We start from the raw sequence: 15384 nt of genomic DNA, 5'->3' as shown, positions 1-15384 counted from the left end.
GTACTTAGTCTATTCCTGGGCGAGCAGCTCCCATGGTATTTAATCCATTTTTTTTTTTCCTGATAGGCTTCATAGTATCAATCCTATAATGGTCATCCTGATATTTTTTTTCAATTTATTTATTTTAATTGGAGACTAATTACTTTACAATATTGTAGTGGTTTTGCCATACATTGTTATGAATCAGCCATGGGTGTACATATGTTCCCCATCCTGAACCCTCCTCCAACCTCCCTCCCCATCCCATCCCTCTGAGTCATCCCAGTGCACCAGCCCTGGGCACCCTGTCCCATGCATGGAACCTGGACTGGTGATCTGTTTCACATATGATAGTATACATATCTCAGTGCTATTCTCAAATCATTCCACCCTCGCCTTCTCCCACAGAGTCCAAAAGGCTGTTCTATACATCTGTGTCTCTTTTGCTGTCTCGCATATAGGTTTATCGTTACCGTCTTTCTAAATTCCATATATATGCATTAATATACTGAATTGGTGATTTTCTTTCTGGCTTACTTCACTCTGTATAATAGGCTCCAGTTTCATCCACCTCATTAGAACTGATTCAAATGTATTCTTTTTAATGGCTGAGTAATATTCTGTTGTGTATATGTACCACAGCTTTCTTATCCATTCATCTGCTGATGGACATCTAGGTTGCTTCCATGTCCTGGCTATTAGAAACAGTGCTGCAATGAACATTGAGGTACAAATGTCTCTTTCAATTCTGGTTTCCTCAGTGTGTATGCCCAGCAGTGGGATTGCTGGGTCATATGGCAGTTCTATTTCCAGTTTTTTAAGGAATCGCCACACTGTTCTCCATGGTGGAGAATAGTTTGCATTCCCACCAACAGTGTAAGATGGTTCCCTTTTCTCCACACCCTCTCCAGCATTTATTGTTTGTAGACTTTTGGATAGCAGCCATTCTGACCGGTGTGAAATGGTACTTCATTGTGGTTTTGATTTGCATTTCTCTGATAATGAGTCATGTTGAGCATCTTTTCATGTGTTTGTTAGCCATCTGTATGTCTTCTTTGGAGAAATGTCTGTTTATTTCTTTGGCCCACTTTTTGATTGGGTCATTTATTTTTCTGGAATTGAGCTGCAGGAGTTGCTTGTATATATTTTTGAGATTAATTCTTTGTCTGTTGCTTTGTTTGCTGTTATTTTCTCCCATTCTGAAAGCTGTCTTTTCACCTTGCTTATAGTTTCCTTTGTTGTACAAAGCTTTTAAGTTTAATTAGGTCCCATTTGTTTATTTTTGCTTTTATTTCCATTACTCTGGGAGGTGGGTCATAGAGGATCCTGCTGTGATTTATGTCAGAGAGTGTTTTGCCTATGTTTTCCTCTAGGAGTTTTATAGTTTCTGGTCTTACATTTAGATCTTTAATCCATTTTGAGTTTATTTTTGTGTATGGTATTAGAAAGTGTCCTGGTTTCATTCTTTTACAAGTGGTTGACCAGTTTTCCCACCACCACTTGTTAAAGAGATTGTCTATTCTCCATTGTATATTCATGCCTCTTTTGTCAGAGATAAGGTGTCCATAGGTGTGTGGATTTAGCTCTGGGCTTTCTATTTTGTTCCATTGATCTATATTTCTGTCTTTGTGCCAGTACCATACTGTCTTGATGACTGTAGCTTTGTAGTAGAGCCTGAAGTCAGGCAGGTTGATTTCTCCAGTTCCATTCTTCTTTCTCAAGATTGCTTTGGCTATTCAAGGTTTTTTGTATCTCCATACAAATTGTGAAATTGTTTGTTCTAGTTCTGTGAAAAATACCATTGGTGGCTTGATAGGGATTGCATTTAATCTATAAATTGCTTTGGGTAGTATACTCATTTTCACTATATTGATTCTTCCAATCCATGAACATGGTATATTTCTCCATCTATTTGTGTCCTCTTTGATTTCTTTCATCAGTGTTTTATAGTTTTCTATATATAGGTCTTTAGTTTCTTTAGGTAGATATATTCCTAAGTATTTTATTCTTTTCGTTGCAATGGTGAATGGAATTGTTTCCTTAATTTCTTTCTATTTTCTTTTTTTTTTTATTTTTTATTTTTAAACTTACAATATTGCATTGGTTTTGTCAAATATCAAAATGAATCCGCCACAGGTATACATGTGTTCCCCATCCTGAACTCTCCTCCCTCCTCCCTCCCCATACCATCCCTCTGGGTCGTCCCAGTGCACCAGCCCCAAGCATCCAGTATCGTGCATCGAACCTGGACTGGCAACCTGTTTCATATATGATATTATATGTATTTCAATGCCATTCTCCCAAATCATCCCACCCTCTCCCTCTCCCACAGAGTCCAAAAGACTGGTCTATACATCAGTGTCTCTTTTGCTGTCTCATATACAGGGTTATTGTTACCATCTTTCTAAATTCCATATATATGCGTTAGTATACTGTATTGGTGTTTTTCTTTCTGGCTTCTTTCTATTTTCTCATTATTAGTGTACAGGAATGCAAGGGGTTTCTGTGTGTTGACTTTATATTCTGCAACTTTACTATATTCATTGATTAGCTCTAGTAATTTTCTGGTGGAATCTTTAGGGTTTTCTATGTAGAGAATCGTGTCATCTGCAAACTGAGAGTTTTACTTCCTCTTTTCCAATCTGGATTTCTTTTATTTCTTTTTCTGCTTTGATTGCTGTGGCCAAAACTTCCAAAACTATATTGAATAGTAGTGGTGAGAGTGGGCACCCTTGTCTTGTTCCTGACTTTAGGGGAAATGCTTTCAATTTTTCACCATTGAGGGTAATGTTTGCTGTGGGTTTGTCTTTTATAGCTTTTATTATGTTGAGGTATGTTCCTTCTATGCCTGCTTTCTGGAGGGTTTTTATCATAAATGGATATTGAATTTTGTCAAAGGCTTTCTGTGCATCTATTGAGATAATCATATGGTTTTTATTTTTCAGTTTGTTACTGTGGTGTATTACATTGATTGATTTGCAGATATTGAAGAATCCTTGCATCCCTGGGATAAAGCCCACTTGGTCATGATGTATGATCTTTTTAATATGTTGTTGGATTCTGTTTGCTAGAATTTTGTTAAGGATTTTTGCATCTATGTTCATCAGTGATATTGACCTGTAGTTTTCTTTTTTTGTGGCATCTTTGTCTGGTTTTGGTATTAGGGTGATGGTGGCCTCATAGAAGGAGCTTGGAAGTTTACCTTCCTTTGAAATTTTCTGGAAGAGTTTGAGTAGGATAGGTGTTAGCTTTTCTCTAAATTTTTGGTAGAATTCAGCTGTAAAGCCATCTGGTCCTCATCCTGATATTAGATTCTATTATTTCCTTTTCCCTTGCATGATGCTTATTTTGCTGTTTTTCTTCCCGCATTAACCAACCTCTTTTAAGCCTTAATGATAGTTTTTCTCTTTCACTCCATAGATTGAAAAAAAAATTTTAAGTTTTCTTTTTTCCCCCTGAAGGAAGTTCCAAAAAGCAAGCTTGAATTTGCCTACATGGAAAACTATTTACATAGCATTTACATTGTATAGGTATTATAAGCGGGCTTCCCAGGCAGCACAGTGGTAAAAAGTCCACCTGCCAATGCTGGAGATGTGGGTTCGATCTCTGGGTCAGGAAGATCCCCTGGAGGAGGGCATGGCAATCCACTCCGGTATTCTTGTCTGGAAAATCCATGGACAGAGGAACCTGGCAGACTATAGTCCACGGGGTTGCAGAGTCAGACACGACTAAAGTGACTTAGCATGCATGCATGAGTGTGCGTGCACACGCACATACATGCACACACACATATTATAAGCAATCTGGAGATGATTTAAAATATATTAGAGGGAATTCCCTGGGTTAACCACTCTGCAGTTCAACTGCATGGGGCATAGGTTTGACCCCTGGTCAGGAAACTAAGATTTCACATGCTGTGCAGCATGGTCAATAAATAAATAAATAAAATAAATGTACAGAGGGATGTTCATAGAATATACTACATGATTTTAAATAAGGGACTTGAGCACCCCCAGATTTTAGTATCTGTGGGAGTCCTGGAACCAGCCTCTCACAAATACCTCACAGTTGTCTCAAGGGACAACTATATACTCTTGCTTCATAGTACTTTTCACCCAGGCTTGCTTTTTTGGCTTGTTATTTTCAGTTTTGTTGGGATTCTTAAATCTTGATAGTCAGGGTCTTAGGATCCCATAGAGAAGCTATCATATGACTAGAGGAATTAAGCTTGCATTTGCTTTTTTCTACAACTATTGTATATATGATGATCAGGTTGAGAATTTGGCTGGAGTTAAAACGTCTTAGAGATGGAACATCATGGAGTCTGAGGAGAACGTGTTAATGAGGAAGGGAGGACAGGTTCCTTACCTGGGGCATTGTTTCTCAAACTTAAGTGTTTCTAGGAATCACCTGGGCATCTTGTTAGAGTGCAAATTTTAATTCATCAGGTTTGGGAAGAAGCCTAACATCTGGGATTCCGCATTGCTAACAACCTCCCAGGGGAGGTTCACAGTGCTGGCCTGAAGATACACTTTAAGGAATAAGAACTTTGGGGTTTCATGTTTCCAAACAGCCACCTCTGAACCGGAGCTCCCTGTATCGCTCCTCATCATTGCCAGACAGCTTAAACAGTCCAAGTTTGAAGCAGGTGGTAAAATTCAAGGACAGCACAATACCAGATAAACTAAAAAAGAAGTATTGTTCAAACCAAAAAGAGCTCGGAAAGGTAAGACTTTTTTTTCTTTTTTTTGTCAGAAACTTTTAAAAAAGACAGTCTCTTTAATCTTTATCTCATCTTCTCCACTTTTCTGGGTTGGGGGTTGCTTTTGCATAGCTTTTGGCCTTGTACTTTTACTTTTATCTCCTCTTTCCATTTTCCTTTTCTACATCTGCACCCATATATAAAGTATTTAATAATAAATATGTTATTATAATTTTTGAAATGATATCATTGTATTGTCTTCCCAACCACCTTTTTTAAGATCTGAGAGAATACAAGGGAACTGTAATTGAGAAGGATATTTATTGCTGTTTTATAGGCATTTGGACAGAAATAACATCATAGAGCACACTGGTTTGCTGGAAAGCAAATTCTGAAAAACTTAGTCCTCATCCTGTATCTCTCCTTTAAAAAAGAAATCTCAATACATTTGGCTATTTTATAAAATCAGTGTATGACATTATAGAAAAATAGAAAATTCAAATAAGCAAAAAGAAGCCATTGCAAAATGTACATAATCACACAGGCCAGAGATAATTACTGTTAATAATGTATAGCCTTTCAGATTTTTTTTAATGCAAATATATTTTTTCTTTTATTAAAGAGGCATTACAAAGTACATGTTTTCTAACCTACTTAATGATGTGATATTTTCAAGTTAATGAAGTTAATTTACAGCTTACTTTTTATTCCCTAATAGTAATCAATAATGTGTGGATGTGATTTGTTTAACCAAGATCCTGTTACTGATCATTTAATTTATTAGTAATTTTTCTCTATTGTAAACCTCCTTAATAGCCAAATCTTTCTACATGTCTTTATTTTCTTAGTAAAACAAGCGGAATTATTAGATCAAAGAGTATGCATATTTTTAATGAATCTCCCTACACTCCTTACTTCCCTTGGTTTTTAAACCTTTAACATGAGGATTGGGGTCGGGGGAATCTTGTCTTCAGGGCTTAGGTCTAAAGAAAATGGTCTCCCTCTGTGACATCAATATGACTCAGATGCTGGAGGAAGATTCAAACCAGGGGCCTCTGATTGGTGATTTCTCCAAGGTGAGTTTGGTTGCACCATATATTTCATCCTGTATTTTGGATCTGAATCTTATCTGCTTGCAGAGGACACTAAGTTTAATTAATATGCATCTTTAGCAAGTACTCACTGATAACCTGAAGGTGCTGTAGTGGTAGATATAGGCCCTAAGCCTTTCATGAGAAAGTATCCCTTATTCACTCTGGAAATATCTACAGAAGTAGAAAAAGTATGAGGCTTTCTTTTTTCTGTTTTTTGGTGGTGCCCTATGGCATGTGGAACCTTAGTTCCCTAACCAGTGGTCGAACCTGTGTCCCTTGCAGTGGAAGCACAGAGTCTTAATCACTGGACTGCCAGGGAAGTCCCAAATATGAAGCTTTCTACTTTTTTAAAAAACATATTTAAAAATTATATAAATCATATTTGGTGACTACAGAAAAGATAGAAAATGGAATCTACCCCAGATCTTATCAGAGTATTATTGTTTTTGTTTACTATTTTTTTGGTGTATATTTCTGGTGTATATTTTGGTGTATATCTCTGTATGTATTTTCACAAAGACACATGCATGTACACAAATACACTTTTTGTTTTTCCATGCTTGTTTTGAGGTTTTTATTCCATCTCCTTTGATATATCAGGAACATCTTTTCATGTAATAAATAATTCTTCATCATTTCATCACTTTTAATAGCAGCACACTATTTCTTTTTTTTTTTTTTTTTTGGCTGCCTGTAATTTCCTGATAAATCCTTTCTTGTTATTTACTTCTACAATTTTTCCTTATGAACTGCACCAAGATGGACTATATTTGCAGCTAAATCTAAGAATTTTTTAACATTCATAATTAGTTCCTTAGGTTCAGTTCTTAGAAATGGGATCGTTGCATATGCACATTGAGACCATTGATTTCTGAAGGCATCTGGGGTTTTAAATGTCATTTGGATAGGACAATATATGGGTCATGATTTCAAATTTGGGTATAGAGAACTTGCTGTTTTTTTAGCTCTTGGGTATTTCTAGGTATGTGCACTGCCAACCGTGTCAGGGAAACACCAAGATCTGAAGTACGTCAACCCAGAAACAGTAAGCAGATTTCTGGAGATGGTAACTGGTTACATAAGCTGCCATCTGGTCTATTCTGTCCCTAAAATCCCCACTTCCATTTGTATTTCTTTCACTTTGTTCACTCATGTGGACTCTGTACTCAGCTGAAGCTATGTTAAAAGTCTCTCTTATATGTCACCTTTGTTTGTAATTAAGCAAATGATATATAATTGTTACGTAAGAAAGGAAGGAGGAAGGGGAAGGGAGAAAAGTAAAAATCACCCAATTAGGCTGGCCTTACATCCTGGTTTACATGTTGCAATTCCATTTATGCCTATTACTGCATATTATTAATAGTGCTCTCTGTTACTCTCAAAAGTATTCTAGTTTGTGCAATAATTATTTTGTCACTTTACCCATAGGTTTCACCATCAGAGATAAGCACTAGTAAGACTTTCCTTATGGCCTTACAGATTTTATTCTGGTATAATAAGTTTTATAAAAATAGTATCATAATCATGTAATTTTGTAGTTAGCTTAGTAAGTCATTGTAAACATCTTTCTATATCATTTTAAAAAAATCTATATTATCCCTTTGATGGCTATGTAATATTCTGTTATACTGATAATATATAACTTTTTTAACTAAACCTCTTTTATTGAGTATTTAAGTTATTTATAATATTTTGATAATCTAAAGCAATGGTGAGATCAACATTATTGTGCCCTATCTTTATGTACTTCTGTTTACTTAAGATGCTAGAAAAGAACTTGCTGAAAATGTAATTACATTTATTTTTTTATAAGTATTTACAAAGTTTCCTCTGGAAAGTTTGAACCAATTTATATAACCACACGTAGCTTAAGTTTCCTCCTCTGGATATCAACCCTTTCCTTCATATCCCTTTTGAGAAACTCGCTTCCTAATCTTACGGTGGAGGGTGGGGAATCATTTCTCATTTCTTCTTGTAAAATTGAGACCTCTAGCTGCTACCTGTGCCCTTACAGAAATCCTTGGGTGTCTTCTCAGAGATTGATTGCATCCGTGTCTTCCTCCAAATAAGTAGCTTGAATCTTCTCCCTTGTGTCTTGGCAATACTGACTATTTTGGTTCTCCAAAAGGCCATTGCCTGTTTTATTCTCTTACTTGAGGAGGGTTGGTGGGGGGCGGTTGCACCATTGCCATGTTTCAAATATAGGGGGACTTTGGAGGCTGGGCATACAGTGGGATCCTGAGTGACTAAAAGGAGTACACATTAGGAACTGGGTAACTGGCTCTTCTCTCCCTACAAAGAGGCAGGGTATTCAGTCATAGTTTCTGTACAGGTGGCTGCCTTACTATCAGGGGAGTTCCAGGGTCTGATTGAGAAGTTTTATATCATCGATTGCCGCTATCCATATGAGTACCTGGGAGGACACATTCAGGTAAGGTTATATTGAGGACTTAGCAGGGGAGGAGCTAGAGATACCACTTAAGAAGTCTAGGCAAAGGGTCCTGTGACCTCTGGAACCAGGGCAAACATTATACATTTGGAATACATCGGGGTTGTCAGTCCTCATTCCTGTTGTAATTCTGTGAACCTTGAGCAATTTACTTTCCCTTTCCCTCCTAGACCAATCTGCCTCTTTCCTATAGAAGCCAAAAGCTCCTACCTGGAAATAAAAACATTAATCCAGAGACTGAGCAGCACTTGGCAAACACTTAATGCTTACAGACATTTCTCACAATAATCCCTACACTTTAGGCAGTTCTGTTCTATAAATGTTTATTGAGCACCTAGTATATAACCAAGCTCCATGCCAGGCCCAGTGGGTAGATACAGGTAGATTTCCACTCTGAAAGTACTTAATAGTCTAGTCTTCCTGAACTAAATATTTCAAGATGGTATTCCAGTTATTTCTAAGTGTTGGCCCTGTTCTCTCGCCCTTAAGGAAATACTTAATAAAATTATTTTACAGGGAGCATTAAACTTGCACAGTCAAGAAGAACTATATAACTTCTTTCTGAAGAAACCCATTGTCCCTTGGGATAACCGGAAAAGAATAGTCATCGTGTTCCATTGTGAATTCTCCTCTGAGAGGGGTCCCCGAATGTGAGTGTCTACACGAGGAGGGGGCATGGAGAGGGTGATGGATCTTGAGTTGGGACTTACAGCCAGGGAACCTTCCCAGCCCAGTTCAGACAGAGACTGAAAGAATGAATGATTTCCACTATATTTTAAAGAATGTATAAAGTTAAAAAAAAAAAAAAAAAGAATGTTAAGGAGGTGGAAGGAAGAAGTTTCTACAATTCAAAGGTTTGAAGTAGTGAAGGAAAAGGGATTTGGAATTAGGTACCAATGGAGGAAAGGAGAAAGAGCGGTGCTACTTGCACCTTGTTTTGCAAAAATAAGATCTGGAGTTCCTTTTGAGGGTTAGGAAAAGTCAATTCTTCCTTCCCTTCCCCAGTGAATGACCCATGGAATCCTGAACTTGCTTTTTCCCATCTCACCCATCTCTGGATTTTCTCTAAAGGTGCCGTTCTCTGAGAGAAGAGGACAGGACTCTGAACCAGTATCCTGCCCTGTACTACCCAGAGCTATACATCCTCAAAGGAGGCTACAGAGACTTCTTTCCAGAATATATGGTAAATCTTGGATGGGGCATGTGGGGCAATGGGGGAGCCCAGACTTGGGGGAGCCAACTTTAACATGCAGCTCCCAGGGCCTGCAAAGCCCTCTGAGAAGAAAGTGCTGTTCCTTCTAAGCCATTCCCTGTAGCATCTCTATTATACCTCGTGGGCAGACTGTAGGCATCAAGAGGATTCCTTACTCTGTCCCTTGCCTTTCAGGAGCTGTGTGAACCACAGAGCTACTGCCCGATGCATCACCAGGACCATAAGGCTGAGCTGCTGAGGTGTCGAAACCAGAGCAAAGCATGGGAAGGAGAGCGGCAGCTGCAGGAACAGATTGCCTTACTGGTGAAGGATGTGAGCCCATGATATCAGGTCACCTACTGGCTGCCTGGGACTCACCAAAAGGCACTGTAGAGGCCATCTTCTATGCAGCCTCTTTTCATTGTAATATGTTAAAAGATGTCAGCAAACCAATAGGCTGCCAAACTAATGAAATCTCAGGCGTGGGATTGGTTACATTTTAGTAGAGCTGCTGGCTAGTGAGGAAGTCCTCGAGCTAGTTTTCTAAGGTTGGAACCTTGGGTTGCATGGAGATTTATGTTGCTTCAGGGGGCTGTTGCATTCCTCTTGCTAACTACTTGCGTCTTCTCAGAGGTCAGCCAGATCTTTTTCCTGGGCTCTGGCTATGCAAGAGAGTGTTGAGAGAGTTGTCCATCTTCTTTCTCTGTATTTTCCTTCTTTGTCTCCCTCTCTCTTCTTTTTTAAAAAATGGAAATATAAACATTGATGAATGAGAAAAAATCCTAGAAGATGTATGTAAGGAAGTAATCACCACATTTAAACTCCTTCAGACAAAGATGTAGCCATCTCTATTCATAGCTGAGGCCAAAGTGCTTTTCTCTAGACCATGGTTCTCAAAGTTTGGGCCCTGGTCCATCAGCATTATCTGAACTTTGCTTGAAATGCAGGTTTTCACAGCCCACTCCAGACCTACTAAATCAGAATGTCTGAAGTTAGGGCACAGAAATATGGGTTTTAAAAATCTCCCTTTCAGGTGATTGTGATGCATGTCAAGGCTTGAGAACTACAGCTCTGGAATTAAAGAAAACCTTTTAAATGGAATTCTTCAGCAGTGTTCCAGACTTTGCTTTCCTATACCATTCCATGGTATGAATTGCCTAAAAGTGTGCCCCAGACTCAATTCTTTGTGGTATGAAGACTCAGAAAACCAAAATAATTGCCATTCTGTAAGACCAAGTGATAGGTCTGAGTTGCATTCCAAAGGTTCCTTATCTACAGCCTCAATAGAATTTAAAAAATATTTATTTATTTTTGGCTGCACTGGACCTTTCCTGCTGCTCGGGCTTTCTTCTAGTTGCAGAGTGGGGGCAGTGTGTTGGAGGGCTACTCTCTAGTTGTGGTGCTTCTCATTGCAGTGGCTTTTCGTTGGAGAGTACAGGGTCAGTAATTGTGGTGCACAGGCCCAGTTGCCCTGCAGCATGTGGAGTCTCCCAGACCAGGGACTGAACCTGTGTCCCCTGCACTGGCAGGCAGATTCTCAACCACTGGATCACCAGGAAAGTCTGCCTCAGTGGAGTTTTGACTTTTCCCATTTTCCAAAGTTTTTTTTCCACTCTACTTCATGTTTCACAGAGACAGATTTAGGATGGTTGGAAGTAGACATCCGTGCCATATGAAGATAAGAATGAAAGAAAAGAAAAGTACCAAGCAAGATCAGTTAGACTTCAGAAAGATTATTTAATTTAATTAATCAATTAAAAAAAAAAATTTGGCCGTGCTGTCTGACATTTTATATCTTAGTTCCCCAACCAGGGATCCACAGAAAGATATTTTTAAGTTACACTCTTCAGCATTACCTCAGGCTTTCCTTTTTTAGAGCTCTTTAAGGTGAGTAGGTTTTTGTCTGTGTAGTAAAGTACAGCCCTACTTGGCCTGGATGGCAGTGGAATTGCACATTGTCATTCTGTGGCATTAACCTGATAAGTAGTGATAGCTCAGAACTAGAAATGGACAAAAGGCTGTGAAGCCTAGCCTGAGATAGAATGGAGACAAAAATGATACCTTCCCAGATTTGGAGCAGGGAGACTTTTTAAAAAATGATTGGGAGGGAAGAGTGTGCCCAAGTGACTGCATTGATTTTTGTAAGGTTCAAGAACGCTCTTCTCCCAGAGTGCTGCATGCTTGCCTCACAGCAGAGGGCACTGCTGTATTCTCTAAGGCAGCCACTGCAGCCTGCAGTCTCTACCCCTAGCTTGAACCTGCCTGTCCTGAGCCCTTGAGCTCAGAGCTCAGACGGGCTGGGGGAAAATGGAGAGAAGAGCTGCTGCTTTAATAGGTGGAGACAGCTGAGGGAAAGATGCTGTTCTTTTGTCCCACTCCACATACTTCCTCACAACAGGCAGGAGCTTAGTCGCCTGACCAGGAAACTGCATGAAGCACCTCCACTTCCAAGTGTGAGGAGGGGTCCCTGACTCACTGCCTACCCTAGTGGGTCATTTCCTATAATTCTTCCCAGAAAGGGAGAAGCAAGCCCCTACCTGGGAAGAGACTGGTGCACACGTATTCACATTTCAGTGATCTTAAATGGAAGTTCTGAGTTGTAAAACATAAGTGAAAGTGAAGTCGCTCAGTCGTGTCCGACTCTTTGCGACCCCATGGACTGTAGCCCACCGAGCTCCTCCGTCATGGGATTCTCCAGGCAAGAATACTGGAGTGGGTTGCCATTTCCTTCAGGACTTAAAAAGCTATCTACTTTGTGGAAAATTATATTTGCCTGAAAGGCTACATTTTCCCATATAGTTTCTTGAAATATCTTCCCACTGTACAGGTACCATGTCACGTGATTCATGTTATTTTCAGAAACAATAATAATAGTAGCTAACAACCTTTCAGTTGTTTACTGCTTGCAAGTAAACATTTACTCATTTTATATAAATAAACTAATTTTCACAACAATCCTGTGAGGCAAGTACGTAGTCACTATTATACATGTTTTACCAATAAAGAAATTGAGGAACAGAGAGACTGAGTAACTTGTTTAAAGTCCCACAGCTAATGAATGCCAGAGTTGAGATATGAACCCAGGCAGTATGGCTCCAGAGTCTGTAATGTTAATGGACTTTGCTGTTACCAAATCCTCATCGATGGAACGATGTGTCTTTCTAAATTGGCATTGTATTAGGTGTTAAATGTGTAAGTGCCTCAGTTATAGGTTCTTGAGAAGTCAGGGCCATAGGGTTGCTTCAGCTTAGGAACTGAAGCTAAGGGCAGATACTAAGACCCTAATCCAGAAACTTTTGCATGAGGCTATGAAGGGGTTAGCTCTGTGCTGGTGTCGTTATACTGACTGGTATTCATTCAGCATGAAGTCAAGTGATAAAGAATGGAAACCTTTTGGTCTGAAAACACTTCTCGTTGCAATCTCAGCCCCAGTACCTGGCTAACCTTTGCTACAGAGGGAAGCATTTCCCTTTCCTTACCAGCCATATATAAAGTGAGAGGCATGGAGGATCTTCTTTCCCCATTCAGTTCAGACAAATGTGAGGGACTAACTAGTTTCTTTCTAGGGATGTCAATTCTAAGTACCACAAGCATTCAAATATGTCACAGTTCCTGCCCTTAAGGTAGAAATGACTCTCCTTGTTCGATCCCTACAAGCACTCTGGCCCACTAGCATATTCAGCAAAAGGAAGAAGATCTAGCCTCCAACTCCAAAACTGTAGGTTGACTGGTAAGGGCTGACTGAGTTCATAGAATAATTAACTCCTGCAGTGATATTCCGTGTGTGCTATGTGCCTGGCACTAAGCTAAACCCTTTACTCACTATATACTTGTTTAATCCTCAAAACTGTTATACAAAGTAAATACTGCTATTTTTCAGATGAAGAAACTGAAGCACAGAAAAATTAAGTGACATCCTCAAGGTCACCCAGCATGTGTTGATAATGTCAATTGAAACCAGGTAGTCTGTAAAACTTGTTCTCTTAACTGTTTTTCACTGAACTGCTAACACCCTGGATTAGCTAAGGATAGCAGCAGGGCAGGAATTAAAGCCCAACAGTGAGAGAGGTCTTGATAGAAGGCAGAAAATCAAGATTACAAATGAAAGTGGAGTAAGATACAGAGCTTTGAGCCCCAATCAGTGGCTTGCAAAGCCCTCCCAGGGCAGTTTGTGTCTTAATCATTTTTGCACCTGGCATAAAGCTGGGCTCATAATCAGCCTCAAAAGACATTATTGAATTGAATGATGGTTGAGTAACATCTTTGTAGAAAGGATTGGTTCATTTGTCATTATCCACAAGGTTCCCAACAGCAATGCTGCTTATCTAGCAGGTGTTGGCAGCCACAAAGGACATGGTTGTTGGGGAGAGAGTATGCTGGAGGAGCTGTCAATATTAGTCTTGGAGTCATATTTGTTTGCAGAGGCTTCCTCAACCCTCCACCAGCCTTAGTTACCGATCCTCATTAAAGGCCCGATGATGTCAAGCTCTTTACAACAGTGCCCAGACAGAATTATGCTCCAAACATCTAATTTACTCTCAGAGGCTGGTCTTTTATGGGTGGCTTTGGATATTGCTTTCAGCCCATCAAGTTGACCTTGTTCCTTTTGCTTTCCTGGTTCCTTTTGTGGGGAGAGCATTGAGTAGACTCACTGAGTAGGCACTGTGAGCAAATGCCTTTTCTAAGCCTACCCTCCTACCCCAAACCGATTTGCCTTGGTTGCTGAAGGAGAGTGCAGAGGTAACACCCCTTGATCACCTCCTACATCCTTGTTGATTCATAGCACCCTTTCCTAGCATCCCAATCACCTGATATTGTTACATTTTGCCTTGTAAATCCCATGTTGGAACTATTGCCAGAGTGAAGCAGAGAGTGGGGGCTATCAGCTCCCCAGCCACAAGTTTCCTAATCTTACTGGAGGGAAGGACTTGGGAAAGGTACACAGAGGTAGGGTGGGACTGGTGAGGGTTGGGGGGAATAGGCCCTGTATAAAAGCTGAGTAGCCAGATGCTCACTTTCACAGCTCTCCTGTAAGACTGGCAGGGCAGATATAGATTAAAATGAAGCACAAACTCCATTTAAAGTGCATTACAGCCCAGGAATCAGCTCCCCCTGGGCAGGAGAAGGGAGGAAAGGGCACAGGAGGCTACATAAGTCTCTTTCCTTATCTAGCACCACATGTCTCTCTCCTAGCTTTGTGAAGGGTGATTTACACCCTGGCTGGAATGACTCTCTTTCTGAGCTGATTACATTGGCAAATGCCCCCCAGAGGCCACAGCAGGATGGCCATATTCAGAAGCAGCAGCCAATAAATCTCAGAGGTTTATATTGTACTTCTCAGTACCCTCCCTCCTGGCCCTCTGCCAGCTGGGCTGTGGAAGTAGGAGAGGGCTTGGTTGGAGGATTGGGGGAGGACACCCTTCAATACCTTTCATTACCATCTTCCCTAAGTACTGTTTAGTTCTCATTCTTAGAAGCCATTCTGCCTCTGTCTTTATCCGGGGAGCAGGTGGGAACCAGCCCAGTAAATTGATCTAATAAATAACCCTTATCTTTATGGGTAGAAGTCCTGGGTTTCTCCTAGGTATTTGCTCTTGGTAGAGTAGCTTGCTCTCCTAACCCTCCTCTGAAAATGATGAGGCTCCTAAATGATCTCTCCAACCATCTTTCTCAGTGATCTTTCGTCCAAGGAAATCTCCGCAGTTTAGTCTGAGGGAGGTTTGATCCTTCCATTCTTCCTCATGACACTGAAGGGGCTGAATTTTGGAGGAGTCTAGTCTGGCAAAGGTCCTGGGATCTGGCCCCCAAGTCTGTCCCCAGCAAGGTCATTTCACCTGTCTGCAGAATCTTGGGGTTAATAATACAACGGAATCTCACTCCTGAAGATACTGATGCGGGGAAATGATATCAGAGATGTGCAAATTCTAAGGGGAAAAAAACCCCCAAAACTTGAAATGCAAGTGCCCTC

General features: G+C 40.1%; 1 protein-coding gene across 5 annotated transcripts in view; it reads left to right on the top strand.

Annotated features, from left to right (window-relative positions):
* CDC25C (cell division cycle 25C) overlaps positions 1–10517 on the top strand; it is a 30917-nt gene extending 20400 nt beyond the window's left edge. For 3 of the 5 annotated variants that reach the window (XM_086411814.1, XM_086411817.1, XM_086411815.1), the window contains 7 exons: positions 4553–4705; positions 5656–5757; positions 6758–6820; positions 8108–8206; positions 8741–8874; positions 9296–9407; positions 9612–10517. In XM_086411814.1, coding sequence (XP_086267940.1) covers positions 4553–4705; positions 5656–5757; positions 6758–6820; positions 8108–8206; positions 8741–8874; positions 9296–9407; positions 9612–9761 — 813 coding nt within the window. In that variant the 3' untranslated portion in view covers positions 9762–10517. The remainder of the gene's footprint in view (positions 1–4552; positions 4706–5655; positions 5758–6757; positions 6821–8107; positions 8207–8740; positions 8875–9295; positions 9408–9611) is intronic. The other 2 variants (XM_086411816.1, XM_086411818.1) reach the window with 1 other exon arrangement.
* Positions 10518–15384: the final 4867 nt, after the last annotated feature.

This window comes from Bos grunniens, chromosome 7, assembly GCF_055505025.1.
Source record: "Bos grunniens cultivar Pamir isolate PY7600 chromosome 7, Bosgru_T2T1.0, whole genome shotgun sequence".
Classification (NCBI taxonomy): Eukaryota; Metazoa; Chordata; class Mammalia; order Artiodactyla; family Bovidae; genus Bos; species Bos grunniens.
This window is presented reverse-complemented; position numbering and strand designations above follow the sequence as displayed.